Genomic DNA, 20,892 nt, shown 5'->3' with positions numbered 1-20,892 from the left:
ATTCAGGTAAATTAAAGGGATGTGTGTGAGTTGTGTGGGAATAGCTACAAACAGCTGGAATAAGGCTCGAAGAAAGGCGGCTGAATGAAGGAGGATCAGGGGTAGAGCAGGGATAATTTTCACATATAATTTGCATTTAGTGCTAAATGAGTTTTGTTTTTTTTTGTTTTATGTTGTTGGATTTGCTTGATTTTCGTATTGTTTATTTGCTTGATTTAAGTTTTTTACGCTTTTGTCGCTCTAGATGCGTTTAATTGTTAAATGGTTTTTGCTTAGCTTTGTTTTTAGTTCCTGTTGATATATGTTAGTTGCACTCTGATATCTTTGCCGGGTTCCCTTATGGTATACATATGTATATGTATCGTATTTTTTTGTTTTGTTTGGTTTTATTTATTTAGTTGTATATTTGCTACAAATAGTTCTATGCATTTTGGGTGTGTCCATTCAGTTAGCTATTTGGGACACTACACCAAATACTCTAGACTGCATTAACATTCATTCTCAATCGTAATCGTATTCGTAATCGTAATCGTAATCGTAACTATAACAATATTATACACTAAACAAAATGAAGCATTAAGTTGACAGTCCAAAAGCAACTGAGTTTCATCAGCTTCCTTGTTGGGACTTCAATCGAGCCGGGCTGCTAGAATATTATCTGCTATTATTATAGTTAAATTGTTTTCGATTTATTTATCGTTATTTCTATGCTTTCCTTAATTGCCAATTTCAGCATTTCACGTAACTCGTTTAGCGAAAAGCAAACATATCGTTTGCATATTTTAGGTTGACTTCTATTTTACTTCCTCATCTGCAACTATTTCATTTAAATTACATACTCATAAGATTTGGGCGTTTTCATGTTCATCGACTGCATTCATTTTACATTTGTCTTAGCTCCTAACACGATCATAGAACTATACATATACATATATATACTATATATTTCAAATATAATGTTCACTAAATATTTGCTAAAGATCGTATAGTTAAATGGGTGCTCGATGTGTTTAGTGTTTGTTTGGTGCAGCAAATATTTATGTATTTGTTGTTGTTGTTCTTCTTCTTCTTGTTCTTGTTCTGTTGTTGCTGTTGGCATAGAAAAACCGCAGACTTATTGACTAATAGGCCATAGGGGTACACTTAGAATAATACACGATCGTACAGTTAGTGCTTAGAGTAGTTCAACAACAATATGTGTTTAGAAAACGATGTCTAATAAAATGTTTCTAGTATTTGTTTCTCGTTCGATTTATCGTTTTTCAAAAGTCATTAAAAATAAATTCAAATTCAAAAGTTATTGCACAATTGAACGTGCTAAAGGTGTTTGCTTTTTCTTTTTCTTTTCTTTTTTTTTTTGGTTTGCAATCGCTTAAGTTTATGCACTACAAATACGATGCTCTCGTTACTCGTTACAGCTTACTCGCTACTCGTTACTTTTTCTAGCGCCTACGATTTAGTTAATACTTAATTTATTCGCATGTAAAATTGGACGCCAAAACAATTAACAAAATTAACGCAAAGCCTTACAAATATTTGGAATAAATGTAATTAATTCTCAAGTGCGCTCAAAAGTTGTACGCAAATAAATTCATATATTAAGTGCAAATGTGTCAGTTTTCTGCCTGTCCATATGTCTGTGTGTGTATGTGGGTATGTGTGTTTGTCTGCTGTGTGTGTGTGTGTGTGTGTGTGTGTGTGTGTGTGTGTGTGTGAGAATTCAGCACATTTGTTAATGTAGTATTCGGTTTGTTTCTTCGACAATAAATAAGGCCAGTGGATACGCATACATCATAAAAGTACAATCATAATAATATTCATATACTAAGTAGTGTTCATCTTATAAACATACGATCTCTAGTGGTTGGTTTCTTCTTTTTCTTCTTGTGTTGTTGTTGTTGTTGTAAAAAGCGTACACATACGAACACCTGCCGTGTGCATGTGTTGTATTTTGTATAAGACTAAGTTCTGTCATTGCCTAGAAGCTGCAACTTATAGAGTCAAGCCTTAAAAATGTTCCACTATCGAATTTCTCTTCTCGAATATTTTTTTCTTCTTTTCGCTTGTAAGTAGGTTTTAGTTCTTTTTATTTTTAGTTATATTTTTTTCTTAACATCGGCCTTGCTTAGTTTGCTTTCAAAGTTGTTGGTATAAAAAATAGAAAAAATTTCGTGGCAATAAAAACTTTTTGTCTCAAATCATCATCAAATGTTTATCAAGATATTCTCAAATAGTTGTAGTAATAAATTCTGCTTAGCTGCTACAAGGGTATTACAGGGTATACAATATGCGTTCGCTTTCAACACTAAATACAATGTGAAACACGGATATGAATGACTTAATCTTCTATCATATATAAGTATAAGTACCATATATACATAAGTGTATATATGTATATATAGAATACGCTGCTGATTGCTTAAAAGTTGCTCGAAAAATTAGTGTTGCATACATATACCATGTATGCCTGTATGTATCTATATTAACTACATGCGGCGATTTCTCAAGCGATTTAAAAGCACATTTGTTCATATGTGTAAGTGTGTTTTGTGTGTGTATTTGTATGTGTGTATCTGCGTATGTCAAAGTCAAAGCTGAGCTGCTGGCAGCTAGTTCTTAATCCGGTTTCATGACTATTAATAACTACTCGTTACTTGTTACTCTTTACATTCAACTCGTTAGTTCTAGCTCATTACTGATTACTCGTTAGTTCTAACTCGTTACTGATTACTCGTTATTTCTAACTCGTTCCTCGATACTTGCTACTTATTTCTCGTTACTCGATACCGGTTAGTTGTAACGCGTTACTTGATACTCGTTTCCTTTCCTTTTCGTTACTTATTACCACTAGCTTGTTGCTTGTTACTTACTAGTTCTAATTCCTCAAATTTTACTCGTCAATCTAACTCGTCACTTGTTACTTGTTAATTCTAGCTCGATACTGATTGCTTGTTATTTTTAACTTGTTATGATTACTCGTTAGTTCCAACTCGGTATTTGATACTCTTTAGTTTCAGCTTGTTACTGGCTCTTCGTTTGCCCTAACGCGCTACTTTCCACTCGTTACTTCATTAGTTCTTACTCGGAGCAGGTTACTTGTTAGTTCAAACTTCTTTCTTTTTACTCGTTAGTTCTTCTCGTTATTCTTAAAGCTTACGATTTCTGTTGCATCTAGAAGACGTGTCCCTTTTGATGCTGTCGTTCTTTTCTTTTTCCAATGGTATGGCGCAGTTGTTGTTGTTGGTGAATGGTGTTTGTTGTTGTTTTTGTTGTTGTTGTTATCGCTTGTTGTTGGCTGTGAAAATTGTGTCAGACAAACGTTGAGATGATGCTTCAATGCTCCCTTCCTCAAAGCCGTCAACCGCAAGCATTACAGGGCTGGCATTGGGGCAAGTCACGTCTGGCGGGGGATGGGGGCCAATTTGTGCGTTTGGGTCTTAGATTCTTTGTTGTTGTTGCTTATCGAGCGAGTGAGTCTTTTGGCTTTTGTTCTTGTTGGAGAGTCTCGGCAGTCGCTGTGAGCATAACTAACAATAATTACCATTACCATACCACGGAAAGGTCCAGCACCATCAGTGCGGAAGCATCAAAGGTCGCGCCGTGCTGGTCAGTCTGTGGTGCGACTTGTCGCCACCGCCGCCATACTCATCGTACGCCAGCAGCGGCGAGATCTTGAGCCCGGTCTTCTCGGGTATGATCTTAAAGTGCGGCTGATCGGCGCTGATCAGCAGCGGTCGCTTCATGGACGAGTGCAGATACTCGTGTCCATGTGGCATATTGCTGGCGGCGGCGCCCAGGGGTCGCCTTGTGCTCGGCACATTCATCTTCTTGCATGGCTCCGGCTTGCTCTCGTAGTTCAGCTGACAGTTCTCGGGCGAATATTTGTTCGGCTTGTATATGGAGAAAATGTTGTTGATCAGACTCAAGGCGGAATGGCCGCCGGCGGAGGCGTGATGTATGCCCGCCGTTGGCTGCTGAGTGAGCACGCTGCCGCCGAGCGTCGTGTGCTCTGGATAAAAGTTGTTGTACTGATACGAGGGCAGCGTATCCGCTGTCGGATATACCTTATGCCCATAGCCATAGGTCGGAGCTGGAGCCGGTACCGGTGGCACTGCGCCGCCCAAATGACGAGCCTGATGATGGTGGAGCGCTGGACCGGCGGGATTCTCAAAAAAATTGAAGCCCGCCCCATTGTTGGAAGAGCCGCTCGAGTCCATCTGCGGCGGCGACGGCATTCCCTCCAGCAGCGATTTCTTGATCATCAGCCGCTCGTGCTCCCGGTCATGCATATCGATGGGCTGTCCATTGTTATAGCAGCGCACGTTGACATTCTTGACCTTCAGATTGCTGTGCATGTTGCGGCGCATGTCCATGTTGATGGGGCTAGGCGGCTTGTCCAACTGCTCCCAATACTTCTCCAGATCAATGTTGAAATCCTCCAGATCGATCTCGGTCGTATCGGAGCAGCTGTCCTCGTCGAACAGACTGGGCGGCTGCACCTCCAGCAGGGATTTGGTGCGCGTGGGCCGCGGATAGTGGGCATAGCGGCGACTGGGACTGGCGGCCATCTGGCACTGGGCCAGATAGCGTTCGTCCTCGTCGAGGAATTTGTCCTGCAGCAGCAGACGCTCGCGCTCGGCGCGTATGAACTGCTCCAAATCGGTGTCGTAGCGACAGTGCATGTGCTCCTCCTCCTCGGCGGCCGGATGATGGCCCGGACAGTGCGCTGTGCGCCTTGTCGCACGGTGCTGTGGCTGGCGATGGCAGCAATAGTCCTCCGAGGCACAACAGCAGATCACGGTGGCGGGCAAACGCTGCTGGCCACGCCCCAGCCGATGATCTGCCTCTGCGCGCTCCTCAAACAGCCAATCCGCGGGCGAGCGCAGACTGCGATTCAGATTCAGATTCCTGTTGCTGCCAGCGCCGGCTGCGGCGCCATAGACATCGCCCAGCCGGCTCCTGGAGCCGGCATAAATATCATCCAGCAGGCACTTGGCACTGGTGCACTGATCCCGCGCACAGCAGCTATGCGCCAGGGCGCGCTCATCCAAGCTGTTGCTATACAGCATATTCATGGTGCGTCTGTATGCCTCGCGCTTCTCGCGTCGCGTATTCGAGGCGGGCGGCAGCTCGTAGTCAATGATGTCAAAGGGCATTGTCTTGGTGGAGGCGCTGAACGAATACGATTTAGGCACGCCGGCGCGATTCTTCAGTATGGAGGTGGTGGTGGCCGCCGCTCCGGGTCCAGCTCCTGCTCCTGTCCCGGCGCCTGGGCCGCCCGACTCATAGACGTTGCCCTCGAAGCAGCAGCTCTGCGATTTGGGATATTGGAACTCCTTGCAGCTTTTGGATCGCTGCAGTCCGTAGCCGGGCGAGCCTTCGCCCTCGCCGCGACGCTCCCGCATGGGCAGCGCCTCGTCCGCGTATTTCTCGTCCTGTTCGCGTATGTCACGCAGAATGCGATTGCTATAGCTGCCATACTTGAGGCAATCGGGCACATAATCCTCGTCCAGATCGTCGGAACGATTCGAGTAGATGTTGTCCGTATACCAGGTGGAGTCCAGCTGCTTGGGCTTTGGCTTGGCCAGCAGCAGTTTGTCCCGCTTCGACTGGCGATAGCTCTCGAAGCAGATGTTCTTCATCTTCTCAAGCTTTTGCTCCCTAATGCGCTCCCAGTTCTCCCAGTTCTTGTCGTTCTTATTGCGCCCGGATAGTATGAGTACATCCCTGTCCTTGTCCCAGGTGAAGCCAGCATCGGCATCGCTGTACTCAATGTTCAGGCGCTTCGTCTCCCGGCTGGGCGATGTCTGCGTTTGCGACTGCGAGTGTGTGTGTGTGTGACTGTGTGTGTGGGTTATGGGCATTGAGCTGCTATTGGCTAAATTGTTATTATCGGTAACTACAATTCTAATTCTACGCTTGGTCTTGTCGCCCGCTCCGGATCCGGCTCCGGCGGCACGCGACGTTTGCATTGATGATTTTGCTGGCGGCTCTTCCTCTTCTGGCTGTCACACCTCCTGCAGATACTTGATGGGACAATAGCCCTGACGATTGTCCGCCGAACGCACCATAACCATGCCGTTTACCTCATCGCCAGTCTGCATTCGAGGAATATATTTACATATACAAATGGAGGGTTAGAGAAAGGGTAGTCTCTCCTGCTCTTTATGGCTTCCATATATTTCTACTAATAAGTTGCCTACCTGTATGACAATCTGGTCGCGGAGGAGCGTCATATTCTCGCCGCGCTCCCCATCGGAGACTTGGAGATTGTGCGTCACCTGGAGCGGCTTCTCGTTGGCATTGAGACGCACACAATACTTGGATGGAAAGAAACCAACGCGTCCCAGCACTTTGCCCTTCCACCAGTCCGGATCGGAGGTATCGATGACTGTCACCTGTCGATTGAACAGTTGTGTGTGTGTGTGTGTGTTAAGCAACAGCCATTACCCAGCTACTTGTCCTTGCCAGGACAATGGCAAAATAAAAAAAAAACAAGTCGAAATCAAAATAAGAACAATAGCTGCAGCTTGGCTAATGCATATGTAAATATCTCGCACATTATGCCAGCGGCCATGGGGGCGTATGCGCAATCCCAATGCCAATCAGAATGTGTACACAAGCCCCACCTTTCCCCTTAACTACTATTATTGCCAGTTTTTCTATATACTACTACTTCTTTCTTTATTTTTTTGTTCCTATTTTCCATTTGCTTGGCTTTGTGTACATAATAAAAATGCGCTGTGTACATTATAAATGAACCAGTTGTGTGTTTGTTTTTTTGTTTTTGTTTTTGCTCATATTGAATATATTGCTATACATTCATGCATGCAAACACATATGTCCATAGACAAACATATTTATTTGTATATGTGTATAATTGTATGTGTGTGTGTGTGTGTGTGTGTGAATGTGTTTTGTCCAAGCAATTTCCTGCGCTTCCATTGTCCTGTTTTATGTGTGCGATAAACTCATAGTTTAGCGGATTAAACAAAGCCCTTTACTTATTTATTCACTGCATGCGAAAATATGTGCAGAGAATATTAATACTCCGCAAGCCGAGTTTACAGGGTATACAAATTTATATGACCTACAGATCTGCAGCTGCTCTTAACCTTCTATGATTCAATTAAAATTCTGAATAATTGGGTATATTCAAATATTCAATTTAAGTACCCGTCTAATAATGTTTCCTCGACTTACTGTAAGTTGTACTGACATATAGCTCACCTTGTAGCCGGCCTTAAGGTCCAGTTCGTCGGCATGCCGCGCCTTAAAGTTGTAGAGTATGACATACAAATTGGTGGGCAGCAGACGATGTGATTTCTTGAAATTGGAAAAACATTAGAGCGTGCTAATAAACAACATGGCAGGCAGAGTTTATCAAGAGAGAGAGAGAGAGAGAGAGAGCGCAATAAAGAGAGAGAAAAAAAAAAGAAAACGAAAGTGGGAGGTAAACGGAAATGGGGGGAATACCTGGGCATGTCTTACAGGTGATAGGCAAGGCGATGTGCTGGCCGAGGACTGCGATTTCTCCATTTCATCGGGCAAATCGACGCTGCCGCCGCGCATGCCGCGCGTGGCATACAGAAGCTTGCGACCCGGATGCGAGGGGCTCGATGGTGCTGTAATGGATATGGTTATGCGAGAAAAGAGCAGAAGAAGAGAGGGAGAAGAAGAGCAGAAGAAAGGCAGCGTTAATGGCCAACAGCGATGGCAGCAAGGACATGCAACAACACACACACGCACACAGAGATTGGCTCTCAATGTGGTTGTCAGGTTAATTAAATGCACGCATGATAGAAAGAATAACAAGAAACAGATACAAGTGACAAGTTAAAGATACAGATACTCATACAGATAAAGGTATAGATACAGATACAGATAGAGATATAGATACAAAGCGATAAATGAGGAAATTATAGAGGCTGTTCGTGTGTGCTTCAACAATCAAATCGAGCCGTTAACTTTGCAGCTGGGCGATAAATTCAAATGAAGCCTTAAGTTGAAAATATTCAAGAGCTACTTTTTGTTTTTACAAAGATGATGTTGTATATGACTGTCGAGTGAAGTGGAGCTGAATGGAACACGGTTTACTTTTCGTCAATTTCTACAACTTTCAGCTAGTGCTACAAGAAAAACAAACACAAAAAAAAGTAATCAAAACAAGCTAAAAAAGAGAGAACTACATCAAATTTTGAGGCGTGTTTACAAATAAAGCAATTATTGTTAATTGTACTATATTAATTCTGCAAATTCTTATGTTCCATTTGTAGTGTTTATCGCTCGTTGTACAAGAAGTTTGTTATGTTTGGTTTTTGAAAGGCTTTCGAGTCAAGAATTAGAATCAGAGTTAAGAGCAGTTAAGAGTACTAGTTGAAGCCCAAAGAACGGGATATCCAGTTAAGTGGATATCGATTGATTGATTTAAATTAGCTGAAGTTATTATTAATAGATATATTTTTATATTTTGGTGGTTGGTTGGTTGGTTGGGTTAGGTGCAAATCCGTTCGGTGTGGAGACGTTGGTGACGGGAGCGGGAATTGTGGTTAGCTACTTACAGTGCAGCCGGCTGTTGTTTGATGGGGGAGTACTGTGCTCCAGATGCCCTCCCGAGCCGCCATGATAGTAGCCGCTGGATGTCGAGGCGGCCGTTGCCGGCAGATGCTGGCGGCGCCTAAACTGACCGTGCAGCTCCGAGGATTCGGGTGAGTCCAAGCTCAACGATTTCATGCGTAAGTTCAACTTTTGCCGGCGCGGTGAGTGCGGTGCTGTTGTTGTTGTTGATGTTGTTGTTGATGTTGTTGTCGCGGGTGTGATGGTGTTTTTGGTTATTTGGATCGATCATTGGAGCATGATCATTTTTGGACAATAACGCGACAGACACAACATGATTTTTGGTTTGGTTTTCGGTTTTCATACGAAAAAAGCGATAAAATGTATAAAAAAAGTTGGCAATTTAATTTCGTTTTGTTCAGAATTTCGTATACTATATGCGTCTATATGCAGCTACAGCTCTAGGAAAAATAACCAAAAAACCATAAAAACTAAACAAATAGTATACATATACATATATATATGCATAAATATATATATATATATATATTTTTTATAAAATTTAGTTTGTATTCATTTTAAGCTAGAACTGAAATTGAAAATCAAAACAATAGGACACAGATTAAAGATAGAGTATATTTGCAACAGAGCAACATTCAACACGTTTATAGAGACAGCAAAGTGTATCTGTTTGTAGTTTGGGTGTATTTTTTCTAGGCGCCCCGTGCCAGCTGCCGTTTATAAGAAAAAGTTCATTGCGTGTAGTTCAGTGTAGTTCTTTGGCATTATTATCATTATTATTATTAAAGTGAATACAAATAGATATTGGACGAGTCAAAAAGACAAATAGTTGGAGAGCATTCGTAAAAGTTAACTGTTTGCTGAACGATTCTCTTGACTCAAAAAATATTCTGAGTTTACTCTGAATTTCGGTTTTATTTTGTTTTCTTTTTGTTTTGATGGTATTTACAACAATCATATAGTACGTACAAGCATATTGTGTGAGGTGCATCAATAAATTACTAAAATACTTTAAAATACATTTAAATTTGTAGCTAATTACCGAAAGAAAAAAGCAAAAAAACACACACACACACACACTCACATGCTACTTGCTTGATTTGAATTTGAACTAATTTATACAATAATATTGATTATTTTAGTTTTAGTTGAGTATTTTATAATAATTACTGTGCTGCATGTTTTAAATATTTCATTAAAAAAAAACTAATTGTAATGCTAAACTTCATAAGGCTTTCAGTGCTAAAGACGTAGAAATAATAATAGAAGATAACAAGATCAAAGATTTGGGTAAAACTTATGGCATCAAATGAAAATTAACATAAATTAAAAGTAAAATCCAATCTAGATTTTTATGTCGGCTTGTCGCAGTTTGAATTGAATTTCGAATTCGATTTTAATTCAAACGCACGCGTCGTTTGGTCTTGGACTCATCGTGACTGGGCTCGGGACTCTTGAGGATGGTTCTGGTTAGCATCAGCGGCTCGCCAAAGGGCCGCACAATGTCGGTTTTCGTATTCGTCGCAGCTGTGGGCATATATATAGTCCAGAACATATAGAGATATATGCATTGATTTGGGTATATAAGCATTATATGGGTTTCTTTTCGAATGCCAAGCGACGATTGTTAGTTAGTTATTTAATCGCAGTGAGCTGACTTTGGCATGCTGGAGCGTATTAAAACTAATTAAGTTAAACGAAGACATGGCAAAAGTATTAAACATTAAGACGCCAGCGTTCATGCATAAAACGGCGGAACTCAGCCAGAACAGACACTGTCCTGGGGCCAGCATGTAATAGAGCAGAAAAAAATAATCCGGCTGAAAGCTCAAGCTCTGGCTGCAGCTATCTGACTGTGCCTGGCCGGCCTGCAAGCTCGCAGCAAACTCTCGGACCAGGCCAAAAAGAAAACATGCAAATGGTGCGAGCAAATGTAAAGAAGAAAAAAATACTGAACCCGAAGAAAAATGAAAATCCCAGTCGCAAGTTCCAATCTAAAGGCGAAAAAAGACACAGAGAGAGATAGAGAGAGAGAGGGAAGGAAATTGTGCGCCACAACAAATTTTAGCATAATTATGTTGCAGGAGACTTGAAGTCGAGGAGAGCGACCGGCTAAGCAGCCCAAAGATAAAAAAAAGACAAAAAGAAAGACCCGTTTCCCAAGCCTGTGCTTCCACTCTTCTACCCGGCCAGCTATCTCGCGCGGACATGGCTGCGAATAGATTGAGAACGCCATTAAAAATGCGGCAGATATTAAGCATAAATGAACTCGGCTCCAACTTGGCCAGAACTTCCATTTTGTGCAACTTGCAACTGTGCAACTGCACTCATCAAAAACGCATGAGCTGGGTTATAATTAACTAGACGTGGACAGTGGGAGCTTGTTTGGCGCTTAAAGCTTGATCAGCTGCTAAAGGTTCTTGCTTTTTTAATTGTGTGCATTCTTTAAGAAATAAAAACTAATTTTTAACTTTAATATCATTGCTTATTGACGACGATGTCGCAGATTTAAAGAGTTGTCAGCTTTCTAGCTTTTTTCAAGCTATTTTTAGACAATGTTTAGGTAATCTTGGTTGCGAGAGACTAAGTTCCCAGCCAAAAAGTTCAAAAATCGAATGTCAAAATTCAGTTTTTGAATTTGAAACACGAGAATTTAGGGCCTTATAAGTCTCAGGTATAGCACATGTCTAGTCTAAGATCTATGAAGTAGGCAGACCTTTTAAAGCGCACTTTTACAGGGCATCTGCTGGTCGGGCACTTTCAACTGTAGAATTATTAGTGGTATTTTTATAGCTTTGGAGAGGGCTTTATAACTATATCATGAAATGTGTAACGCATAGTAGGAGACACGCCGAGTTGATATAGCGAAGTCCGAGTTTCCGTCCTCCCGCTTGTCTATCTTTCGGTCCGTCTATCCCTCGTCCGATAGTCTGTCGCTATGCGAACTAGTCTCCCAGTTCTAAAGCTATCCTCTTGGAACTTTGCATAGATCCGTCTTTTTGTTGCAGATAGTACAATTGTTAGAATCAACCTGATCGGACCACTATATCATATCACTCTATCGGATCTATATATCATGTGTATCATTGCTTAAACGCAATTGCTCGACTAACTCCAACATTTACTGGTTTAACTATGCTGCCAACAAATGAGCCATATCTTGTTGAGATCATACTACTATAGTATATAATTCTCTAGGAAGTATCGGTAAGTTAAACAGTTTTTGTGTGACAAAATATTCTGTTTTCCAAGCTTCACGAGTCTCACACATCTGCCAAGCCTTAGGGCAACTGTCGACAAGAGTATTTAATCTTCGGTGTGCCGTAGATATGCGTACTTTCTCGTTACTTTTATTTGATGTTTTTCTTGTATGGCACACAAAAGCTGACAATGGCGCGCAATTTACACGGCACAGACGCTGCGAGTTGTTTCTTTAGCTGCATTCTACAACTTTTCCCCTGCCCCGACCCTTGTCTACTGTTTGCAAGTCCCTGCCTCCTGCCTGCTCTGCCCTGCCTCCCCCGACCCCACCAAAAGTCGAGTCCTGTTGCAGAAGGCAACTCGGCCATGTATACAAATTATGCCAATGTGCCTTGGCTAGGCTTGTAATTGCAGTTGTTGTTGCTGCCGGAAATGAGCCGTTTGCCTGAAGTGTAAACTGGGTTAAGACTAATTGGCGTGCTGGGCCATTGTTAAAGCGAAGTTTGGATTGCGAGGCGTCTCTAACTGGAAATTAAAGTAAATGAAATGCATTTCGTTTGGTGCAATTAACTAAGGTGTAACATTTAACACACACACACACACACACACGCGCGCACACACACGCACTCTCTATTAAATACAACACTTAGAGAGAGAGAGAGGGGCGGGAAGACACAGAGAGAGAGAGACAGAGGGGGAGAGTGGGAGACAGTGAGACAACATTAAATGCGACACGTAAAAAACATGTATTAAACATTCAATTGGAATAAAATGCAGTACTATTCCAAAAAGAACAGTTGCTTGTTCGAGTTGTTGTTGTTGTTGTAGTTGATGTTGTTGTTGTAGTTGATGTTGTTGATAAATTGATAATTGTTGTTGCGGTTGCTGTTGTTGATATTGTTGTTGTTGTTGTTGCTATTGCTGCTGTAAAACTGATTGCAGCACTGTCAAACGAATAGTTGCCGCACAAATCGATGACCGAATGTGCCGCACGTTGCGTGCGAATACAGGTAGCAGCTAGATTTGTAGGTGTCTCAAGGTATTCGTGTGGATAGTTGTGGTGTTGGTGGTGGTAGAAGTGATGGTGGTGGTGCTGATAGTGTTGCTGTAGCTGTTGTAGCTGTTGTTCTTGTTGTTGTTGGTTGTATGTGACGTAATTACTTTCTGGCAATGATATGGAGCGATGCTGCTGCTGCTGCGACGAGCGCTGCTGTCGCAGCCGTCCAAAGCCGGACAACGGTCGAAATCCGGCAAACAGACGACGCCGCACTCCCGGATCATTTTGCAGATAGCTGCAGGCGAGCGGCTGCTGCTGCGGCAGCTGTTGCTGATGTGCTGGCGATGCCTGTTGCTGGTATAAAGAAGATGTTGCTGCTGTCGATTTTGTTGCTGCTGCTGTTGTTGCTGCTGGTGCTGCTGCTGTTGATTGCTGTTGTAGTTGCAGCTGTTGCTGCTGCAGTGCACTGGCCGTGTAGTAGTTAATGCCAAAGCCGCTGCTGATGTACGCCGAGCTGGACATATTGCTGACGGGCGCATAGGGCGCGGCATAGCGTTGATCTTTGTGCCAATTGCAGTTGCAGTCGCAGTCGCAGTTGTATTTATTTCATTTCATATACATTTTTTTTTTATAATTTTGTTTTGTTTTTTTTTTCGGTTTTAAGGCAAGCGCAACAAATTGTGGCAAAGAGATGACACGAGAAAACATTTTGGTGTGTGTTAATTTCGAATTGTTGCACAATCAATAAATTAAGTGTCCTGTTTCAGTGTGTGCCTGCGTGTTTGTCTGCGTGTGTGTGTGTGTGTGTATGTGTATGGGTGTGTACAAATTAAGGCATTATATCATTATATATAATCCCATTATTGCAATCTCAGTCAAATTGGTCAAATTAGCCAATTGCAATGCCGCTGCAATAAACCATTTAATATTGTGCGAGCAACAAATTGGCTAGAGAAATAATGACAAAGGCACAAAGGACGCAGCAACAATCTACACACACACACACACACACACGCACACACACTTTGCTAATTGGAAATATGTAGCTGCAGCAACCACAGGGGAAATGCAGTTGCAGCTGCAGCTGCAAGTGATGAAGCTGGCGCTAATTATGAGGCCAACTGCTTTTGGCCTGGCCAATGCACTCGAGTGCGACACATTGCAAATAGGCAACGCCATTTAAACTGATCGCCCTTAGCGAAAGGGGCGGGGCCTGGGCGTGTGGGTGTGTGAAAATTGTGCTGCCAGCTCGCTGCGTCGATTTTCAATTGAAAATCATTCTTGCATGGCTGCCTTTGATATTGTAACCGGGCATATGCACAATAATGCATGTACACAATACATATAGGCATTAAAAATACCCTACCGAATGTGGCAAGCGGTTTTTTAAAATAATAATTAAGTTAAAAAAAAAAGATAAATTAATTATAAGCATATTAAATAGTGTAATTATAAGTTTTCAATCACTATTATTGATTTATAATATTTGATATTGCATTTAAAATATATAAATAAGTTTTTGAGTTTTTCAAGTAGTGTATATAAATATTCGGCGCGTCGTTGGCAGCTCTATTCAATTGATATTTGGGTCATGATAATAGATACAACGAGTGAAATTTGGTAGGAGCACGAGCCACAGCTCGCACAGCACGCATACACACTGGGGAAATACACACACACACTCACACACACACATACACTCCCATACATATGCAGAGAAGTCTCAAAGTCAAATAGTTATTAAATAAATGACCTATTTAAAACTTAAGCACTTGCATTTAGAGTTCAAAAATAAAGCTTTTATTCAAGTGGTTTATTAATTTGAGTAAACATGTGTGAGTGTGTGTGTGTGTGTTGCATGATAGTATATATGTCATGATAAGCATATACAAAATACATAGAAACTAAATACATTGGTTTAGTTAAGCACTAGTTATATATGCGGCTAATTAAATGCTGTTGCTAAACGCTAGTTAAAGGAACTAAGCTAAAAACTACGATTTGGCAATTAGCTAGAGAAAAGCAGAAAGTTTGTATTTAATTTGGGGCTGGCGCAAAGTGCCAAATAAAATATGTGAGTGTATGTATCTAAGAGTTGTACACAAAATGCATAGCTACATTGCTCAAGTGTTTGTGTGTGTGTGTGTGTGTATGTGTTGGCCAAATTCTAAATCACAAGCGTAGGAGCAGCAATCGGCAAGGCGAAGCAACGGGGCGTATGCGCAATGTATCTAACGTATGCAGTTGGGCAATCAGAATGGGAATTGAATTAAATATAAGAAATATGTCTCTGTGTTTGTGTATGTGTGTGTGTGAGGCTGTAAAGGATGCGCTACTTGGCGTTTATACAAGTGCAGTAATAGCATTTAGCAGAGTTGTAGGTGATTAAAAAGTATTTAAGGACTTGCACGCACTGTAAGTATGTGTGTGTGTGTATCTGTGTGTGTGTGTGTGTGTGGGATGGCAAATGTCATATATTAGTAGCTGCTTTTATGGCTAAGCTAACACAGCACCTACATATGCATGTGTGTGTGTGTATATAGTATATATGTGTGTGTGTGTATATAGTATATATGTGTGTGTGTGTGTGTTACAATACTTTCAACTTTGCTTTAAAGATTGATTTACTTGGAAGTCTTGAATTTGGAGTTTAACGAAACGAAATGAAGAAATGTGAGCTGAATTGATTGATTGACTGTTTGTAACAGAAAGAGAGGGGAGGGGGAGACACAGACAGAGAGAGAGAGAGAGAGAGAGAGAGAGGGGGAGCAAAGGGTAACCGAGATAAAAACCAAAGCTACAAACCATAAAAATGTCAAAAAGAACGGCACAAAAAAAGAAAAACAAGATAAATGCAAGAAACAGAGTTTATGAAATTATGAGCAGACTTTAGTTACATAGAGAGAGACAGAGAGAGAGAGAGCGAGAGAGAGAGAGACAACAAAACTACTATGTCGTAATCTTTTTTTTCGGTTTTCATATTTTCTTTTTTGGTTTTTTTTTTTGCGGACCTGAGCTACTAGAGATATCTTGTGTGGGCACCGGCAGACCGCCGCGCTGCTGCTGCAGCTCCTGTTGTTGCAGTTGGACGCCCAGTATGGGCATGGCCACGGGCGGCGGACGAACACCACGGCCGGCGCGCACCGCTGCCGCCTGGGCAACCGATGCCAGGCTGCGCTGGTGCTGCTGATGCGTCTGCTGATGGATCGGCTGATGGGTCTGCTGATGCTGCGGCTCCGGCAGCAACGGTTCCGGCACATTGACAATGGGTATCTCGGCGACGGGCAGCCGTTCCACGGCGCTGCTGGCCAGCGGCTGCAGCGGCAAAACTGTGCTCGCTGCGCCCGGAGCTCCGGCTCCGGCTCCGGGTCCGAGGGCAGCTCCAACGCTGCTGCTGTTGCCATCCAACGTTTGTTTGCCCGGCACGTGGACGGCTTTGTCGGCGGCGGCGGCGACGGCTGCTGGAATATGCCCGGATTTGAGTTCGCCGGCTTGTTTCAGCACACGATAAATTTGATCGATTTCGGTAATTTCTTTTGTTTATTAATTTTTGATTGGTTCGTGCCGTGGCATTTAAGTTGATTAGTTGCCGTATTTGGTTTTGGTTTTTTTTTTTTTTTCAATTTTATTTGTTGGTGGTGATGTTGGGCGTGGTGAAGAGTGGTGGGCGTGGTGTTGGCCAGTTGTGGTTTGGTTCAATTTCGATACGTTTTTCGATTTTGGTGATGTGCATTGAAGTGCATTAGTTAGATTTTGGCAAGTGGTTGCTTGGAACGATGATTCGTTATGGATTTCGAAGGGGGCGGGGAAGGGTTCTCTTAAGGGTTGATGAATGAATATTCTTATATAACATATGTGTGTATATGTCTGTGTGTGTGTGTATGTGTGTGTGTGTGTGTGTATCTGTGTATGCTAGAGTTTACTTTAGCTTAATCCACACGTTTTGCATAATCCGCCTGCTCGAGCGCTTTTGTTACGGGTTTCAACAATGTTCGAATGTGTGTTTTTGTGTCTGAGTAAAGAACTAACGACATATTTAGGTTTAACCTCTAGTTAGGCGACATTTAGAAATGGTATCAAACGCTAAATGTGTATCGATTGCTTGCCCAATTCTTAGAGTACCCAAAAATAATCGATATACATATGTGTGTGTGTGTGTGTGCGATATGTTTAACGATAGCTAGTGATAAGTTGAGCTGATTTCTGATTGATCTTATGTTATTTTATTATTGTTGTTGTTCTTGTGGCAATAAGATTTACTTAATGACAGCTCTATAACATGCTCCACTACGCAATCTTATTGTTGTTGTACGATTTAGTCGAAAAAAGTATATATATATCGATAGTTCGATATCTCGATCAATTTACTCTTTTGGTGAATTTTCATAGCCTGCATAATGTGTGAATGGATTTCGAGAAAAAAACTCTTTTGTTTTGTGTATTCTGTTGAACTGAGTGTTGTTTTTGCTGATCTTGTTTTAATATATTTAATATATATATATATATATATATATATATATATATATATAAATATATATATAGATAAATGATAATTGTTTGTTTTCATTCTTGTCTGGCTAATTAGGTGAATCAAAGCGCAACAATCAATCATTGCATTAACCGAATTCGGAAAACATAAAATCGATAACACAAATTATCTCGAAACAAATGAATATTTAAAATATAAAAACAAAACACAAAAGATACAATTCAAGCGCATGGCAATTGAGTATCTTTGCGCATACAATATAAGTATGATATATACTATATAGAGTAATACATTCGGTACCTAGTTGCGCAATGCGATTGATGAAGGGCGTCTTTTGACGAAATTTCGTATTGGGCACATTCAACAGATTTGCGCTTTGATTTTGTTCATCGGCTGCGGTTTGCCCACATTGGGGGCTAACGGACTCCTGTGGCGATGCTTTTTCGGAGTTTTTTTTATTTTTAGTTTTTTTTTTTTATATTTTCATATATATTTTTTTTTTTTTTTTTGTGGAGGAAGAGGATTTTATAGTTGAGTATTTATTGAGGGGTTTTTGCTGTCTAGCTAAAGTTTGTTTTTGTATTGTTTTTAAAGGCCAAAAACACAGTTCGAGAGACTTTTCAACAATAATAAATGTTAACAGTTTGTAAATCAAAAAGCTTAGAGAATTAGAGGCTTTCAATTACTTTAGAGATAGTTAAAAATAAATTGTTTTCAAATGTTGAAATGAAATATTATTGAATTTTACACAAATAGATCGTCGCTTATCTCGAGCTGTGCACTGGCCTCGAGCATTGAATGTGTTAACGTACATACAAATTTGTAGCTGCCCCCACAACCAGAAAATACGTACTGCCAACATTTAAATAAAAGTATTTACAGAAACTACAATTGATGGAACAACAAGGAGCTGAAAGTCCACACTGCAGCCACAAATCATCAACAACGCCCACGAAGTCCATAAAATAAAACGCTTGACAACCAAAGTGAAAACGAGAAAAATGTAAAACAAAATATAAAAATACAAAAATTGAGCATACATATTAAATATATTTCTTGTCGAAATTTGGGTTTTTTGCGAATTGCTGCAGAAATCAGAAGCGATGCAATCAGTTTGTCTCACGGGTGACATAAATCCATTGCGATATCAACTGATGCCCGGACGCCAACGAAACAGTCAAATCAATACGCACACAGCACGAGGATGTGCTCCAGCACAATTTGACAAGTTTTTTTTTTTGTGGTTGTTTGTTCCCCTCTTATTTCGCTGATACTTATCGGATTTCTGATTCGAGTCTAGAAGTTGGCATGCAATGGACTGGAAATAACGCAGGTAATGGGCTCCACATTTGTGTGGAGGCGGATACACAAAGTGCACAATTTACAGTGCCAGCTCGAGCAGGACATATGGGAGGACAACATCCTGATTCTGGGCCATGCAAATGCAATATTTGCAGTTGGACCAATCGAAAGCACAAACCCAACACAAATACAAACAACACAAAAGTTAAGTTAACAGAAACGAAACAAAAACAAAGTAAGGTCAATTTTAAGCATTAACACTCAAGGGTTTTCTGGCTGGCTGGCTGTTTTCTTATGCATATTTAGAAGGTAATAAAAACCCATCACGCCTAGGGGACAGATCGTTAATGTACAGATACAGCTGGCGCTGTAGCAACAAGGCTTTGGCCTTGTGTGTGTAAGCATATTTTTGGCAGAGAGTGTTATTTTGTGGTTATTGTTAAAAGGGGGGGCGTCAGCGTTGGGGCGTTTAGTTGGCGCGTGATGAGAGCTTGCGAGAGAGCATTGTAATTGTGCTTGGAAAATACTCACTTTCTTCCTCGATATCAACACGATTCTCCAACTCCGAGGTGCTCTTCTGGCGACGCAACAGCTTCTGTTTGGGTTGGCAGCGTGGCAAATTCGGTGCACAATCTCCATGGGCATTCAGCTTGCAAATGCGACAACGCAGGCCCTGACGTGTGTGGCCTGTGTCAGCAAGAGGGGTAAGGGAAAAGTGTCAGATTCAGTCAGCACCAGGCACAACTCTTTACGGGCATACGCACCTCTCAAAATTTGCGAGCAGACATCACAAGCCGTTATCTTTTTGTACGTGTACTCCTGCAGATGATGGCTGCCATCCAGGTTGGGGCGCAGCGATTCCGATGGGGCATTCGAGGCACCATTACGCCTGTGAAGAGTGCAATTCAGATGGTATCAGTACGGGCTCCCACACACACACTCACACACACACACAGGCACGCACATATTCATACTCGTATGCGATGATATGCGTTTAAAATACAACTCAATTTAATTTAATCCAATCCACAAAACTCGTGTTAAATGTTGCGCTTTTGCTCGGACTAAACGAGTAAATGTAATTATTGTGTCAACCACAATATACAAATATTTATGCTAACATATACAGACATGTATATATTATATATATGTATGTATATAACTATATAAACATATGCGTGCAGCAGAATATTGAAGTGTAAATTTGCATTTTGTAGATAAATCGTGCGACCGCTGACTGTGGCTGGGCGCCAGGCTTTTGTTATATTATTATAACATATAAATATGCACAATGACAACGGCAAACAATGGCAAATACACAATGCCAGTTGAACATTAATCACAGAGCCTTGTTTAAAGACACAAAAAGTGGCGCCATGCCAGAAAATAAACAACTGTTGTCAATATTAATAAGTATTTCGTTACTCTCATATCAAAATAATACAAAGCAGGTTGTTTTTATTTTTTATTTAAACTAGCACCTAATCGGCGCTGCTCTCAGTTTTAAAGCTGGTAAAAGTTAAGGTTTTGTAGAGAAATTTCGGTTGCATTTGGTTTATAAACAAGGGTATTAAGTGTTCGGCTTTTGCCTAGCCTGTTAATTTAGCTACTCATCATCAAACGTAACACAAGAAACACTTAAATGAATTGTATACTTGGCTATTTTTGGTATAAAAAGCATTTCGTGTATCTCAATAATTTGATGTCATATTTATATGCATAGCATTTGCCCTCGAATATAACCAATTTGTTGTTTTTATGTTCCTGCTGTGGCTGGCTTTTTCCTCGCTGGCCCCTGTTTTATTTACCAGAAAAGCATACAGCCAAACGATTGGACAGACTGACACACAGACAGACAAACAGACAGAGAGACAGAGGCTGGGACATATAGACAATACGCCAGACAATGCTGCAATTGTTCACAGTGGGCGGTCGAGAGGGTCATGTCGGAGAAACGCAGGCTCAGGCACAGGGCCTGGCTGAGGACCGGGCCAGGACGAGTGGCTATGGAAGTGGGCCAACTCTCGACGCTGATTGTTTGTAAGTGGCTTATATTGTGCACACAAACAAACAATTCAGCTCAGTTCAGCACGTTGGCTTATAAAGTTGTTAACAAACGTGTAAAATATACAAATTTTTGTATTGTATTTTATCCCTTTCAAGTTAAGTAATTACCATTTTATATATTTACACATTTTACTTTGTACGTGTCTCGAGTAAAAGCGCAACACTTGCTACAAAATATAAACTGTTTTTTTTTGTTAAATGATTTTTGAAAATAAACTTATTAAGCTATAGCTAGTGTTAAATATTGTCAAGAATTATT

General features: G+C 41.2%; 1 protein-coding gene across 1 annotated transcript in view; it reads right to left on the bottom strand.

Moving 5' to 3' along the window:
* Positions 1-1,654: 1,654 nt before the first annotated feature.
* Positions 1,655-20,892, bottom strand: part of LOC115760491 — an 82,404-nt gene continuing 63,166 nt past the window's right edge. The window contains 8 exon segments of the mRNA XM_030701842.1: positions 1,655-6,098; positions 6,204-6,398; positions 7,231-7,326; positions 7,477-7,625; positions 8,562-8,771; positions 15,787-16,169; positions 19,094-19,253; positions 19,331-19,455. Coding sequence (XP_030557702.1) covers positions 3,528-6,098; positions 6,204-6,398; positions 7,231-7,326; positions 7,477-7,625; positions 8,562-8,771; positions 15,787-16,169; positions 19,094-19,253; positions 19,331-19,455 — 3,889 coding nt within the window. The 3' untranslated portion in view covers positions 1,655-3,527.

Source organism: Drosophila novamexicana, unplaced genomic scaffold, assembly GCF_003285875.2.
Source record: "Drosophila novamexicana strain 15010-1031.04,08,12 unplaced genomic scaffold, DnovRS2.1 tig00000462-arrow-pilon, whole genome shotgun sequence".
In the NCBI taxonomy this organism is placed as follows: domain Eukaryota; kingdom Metazoa; phylum Arthropoda; class Insecta; order Diptera; family Drosophilidae; genus Drosophila; species Drosophila novamexicana.
Note: the sequence above shows the minus strand (reverse complement) of the source record. Positions and strands in the feature narration are given on the sequence as shown.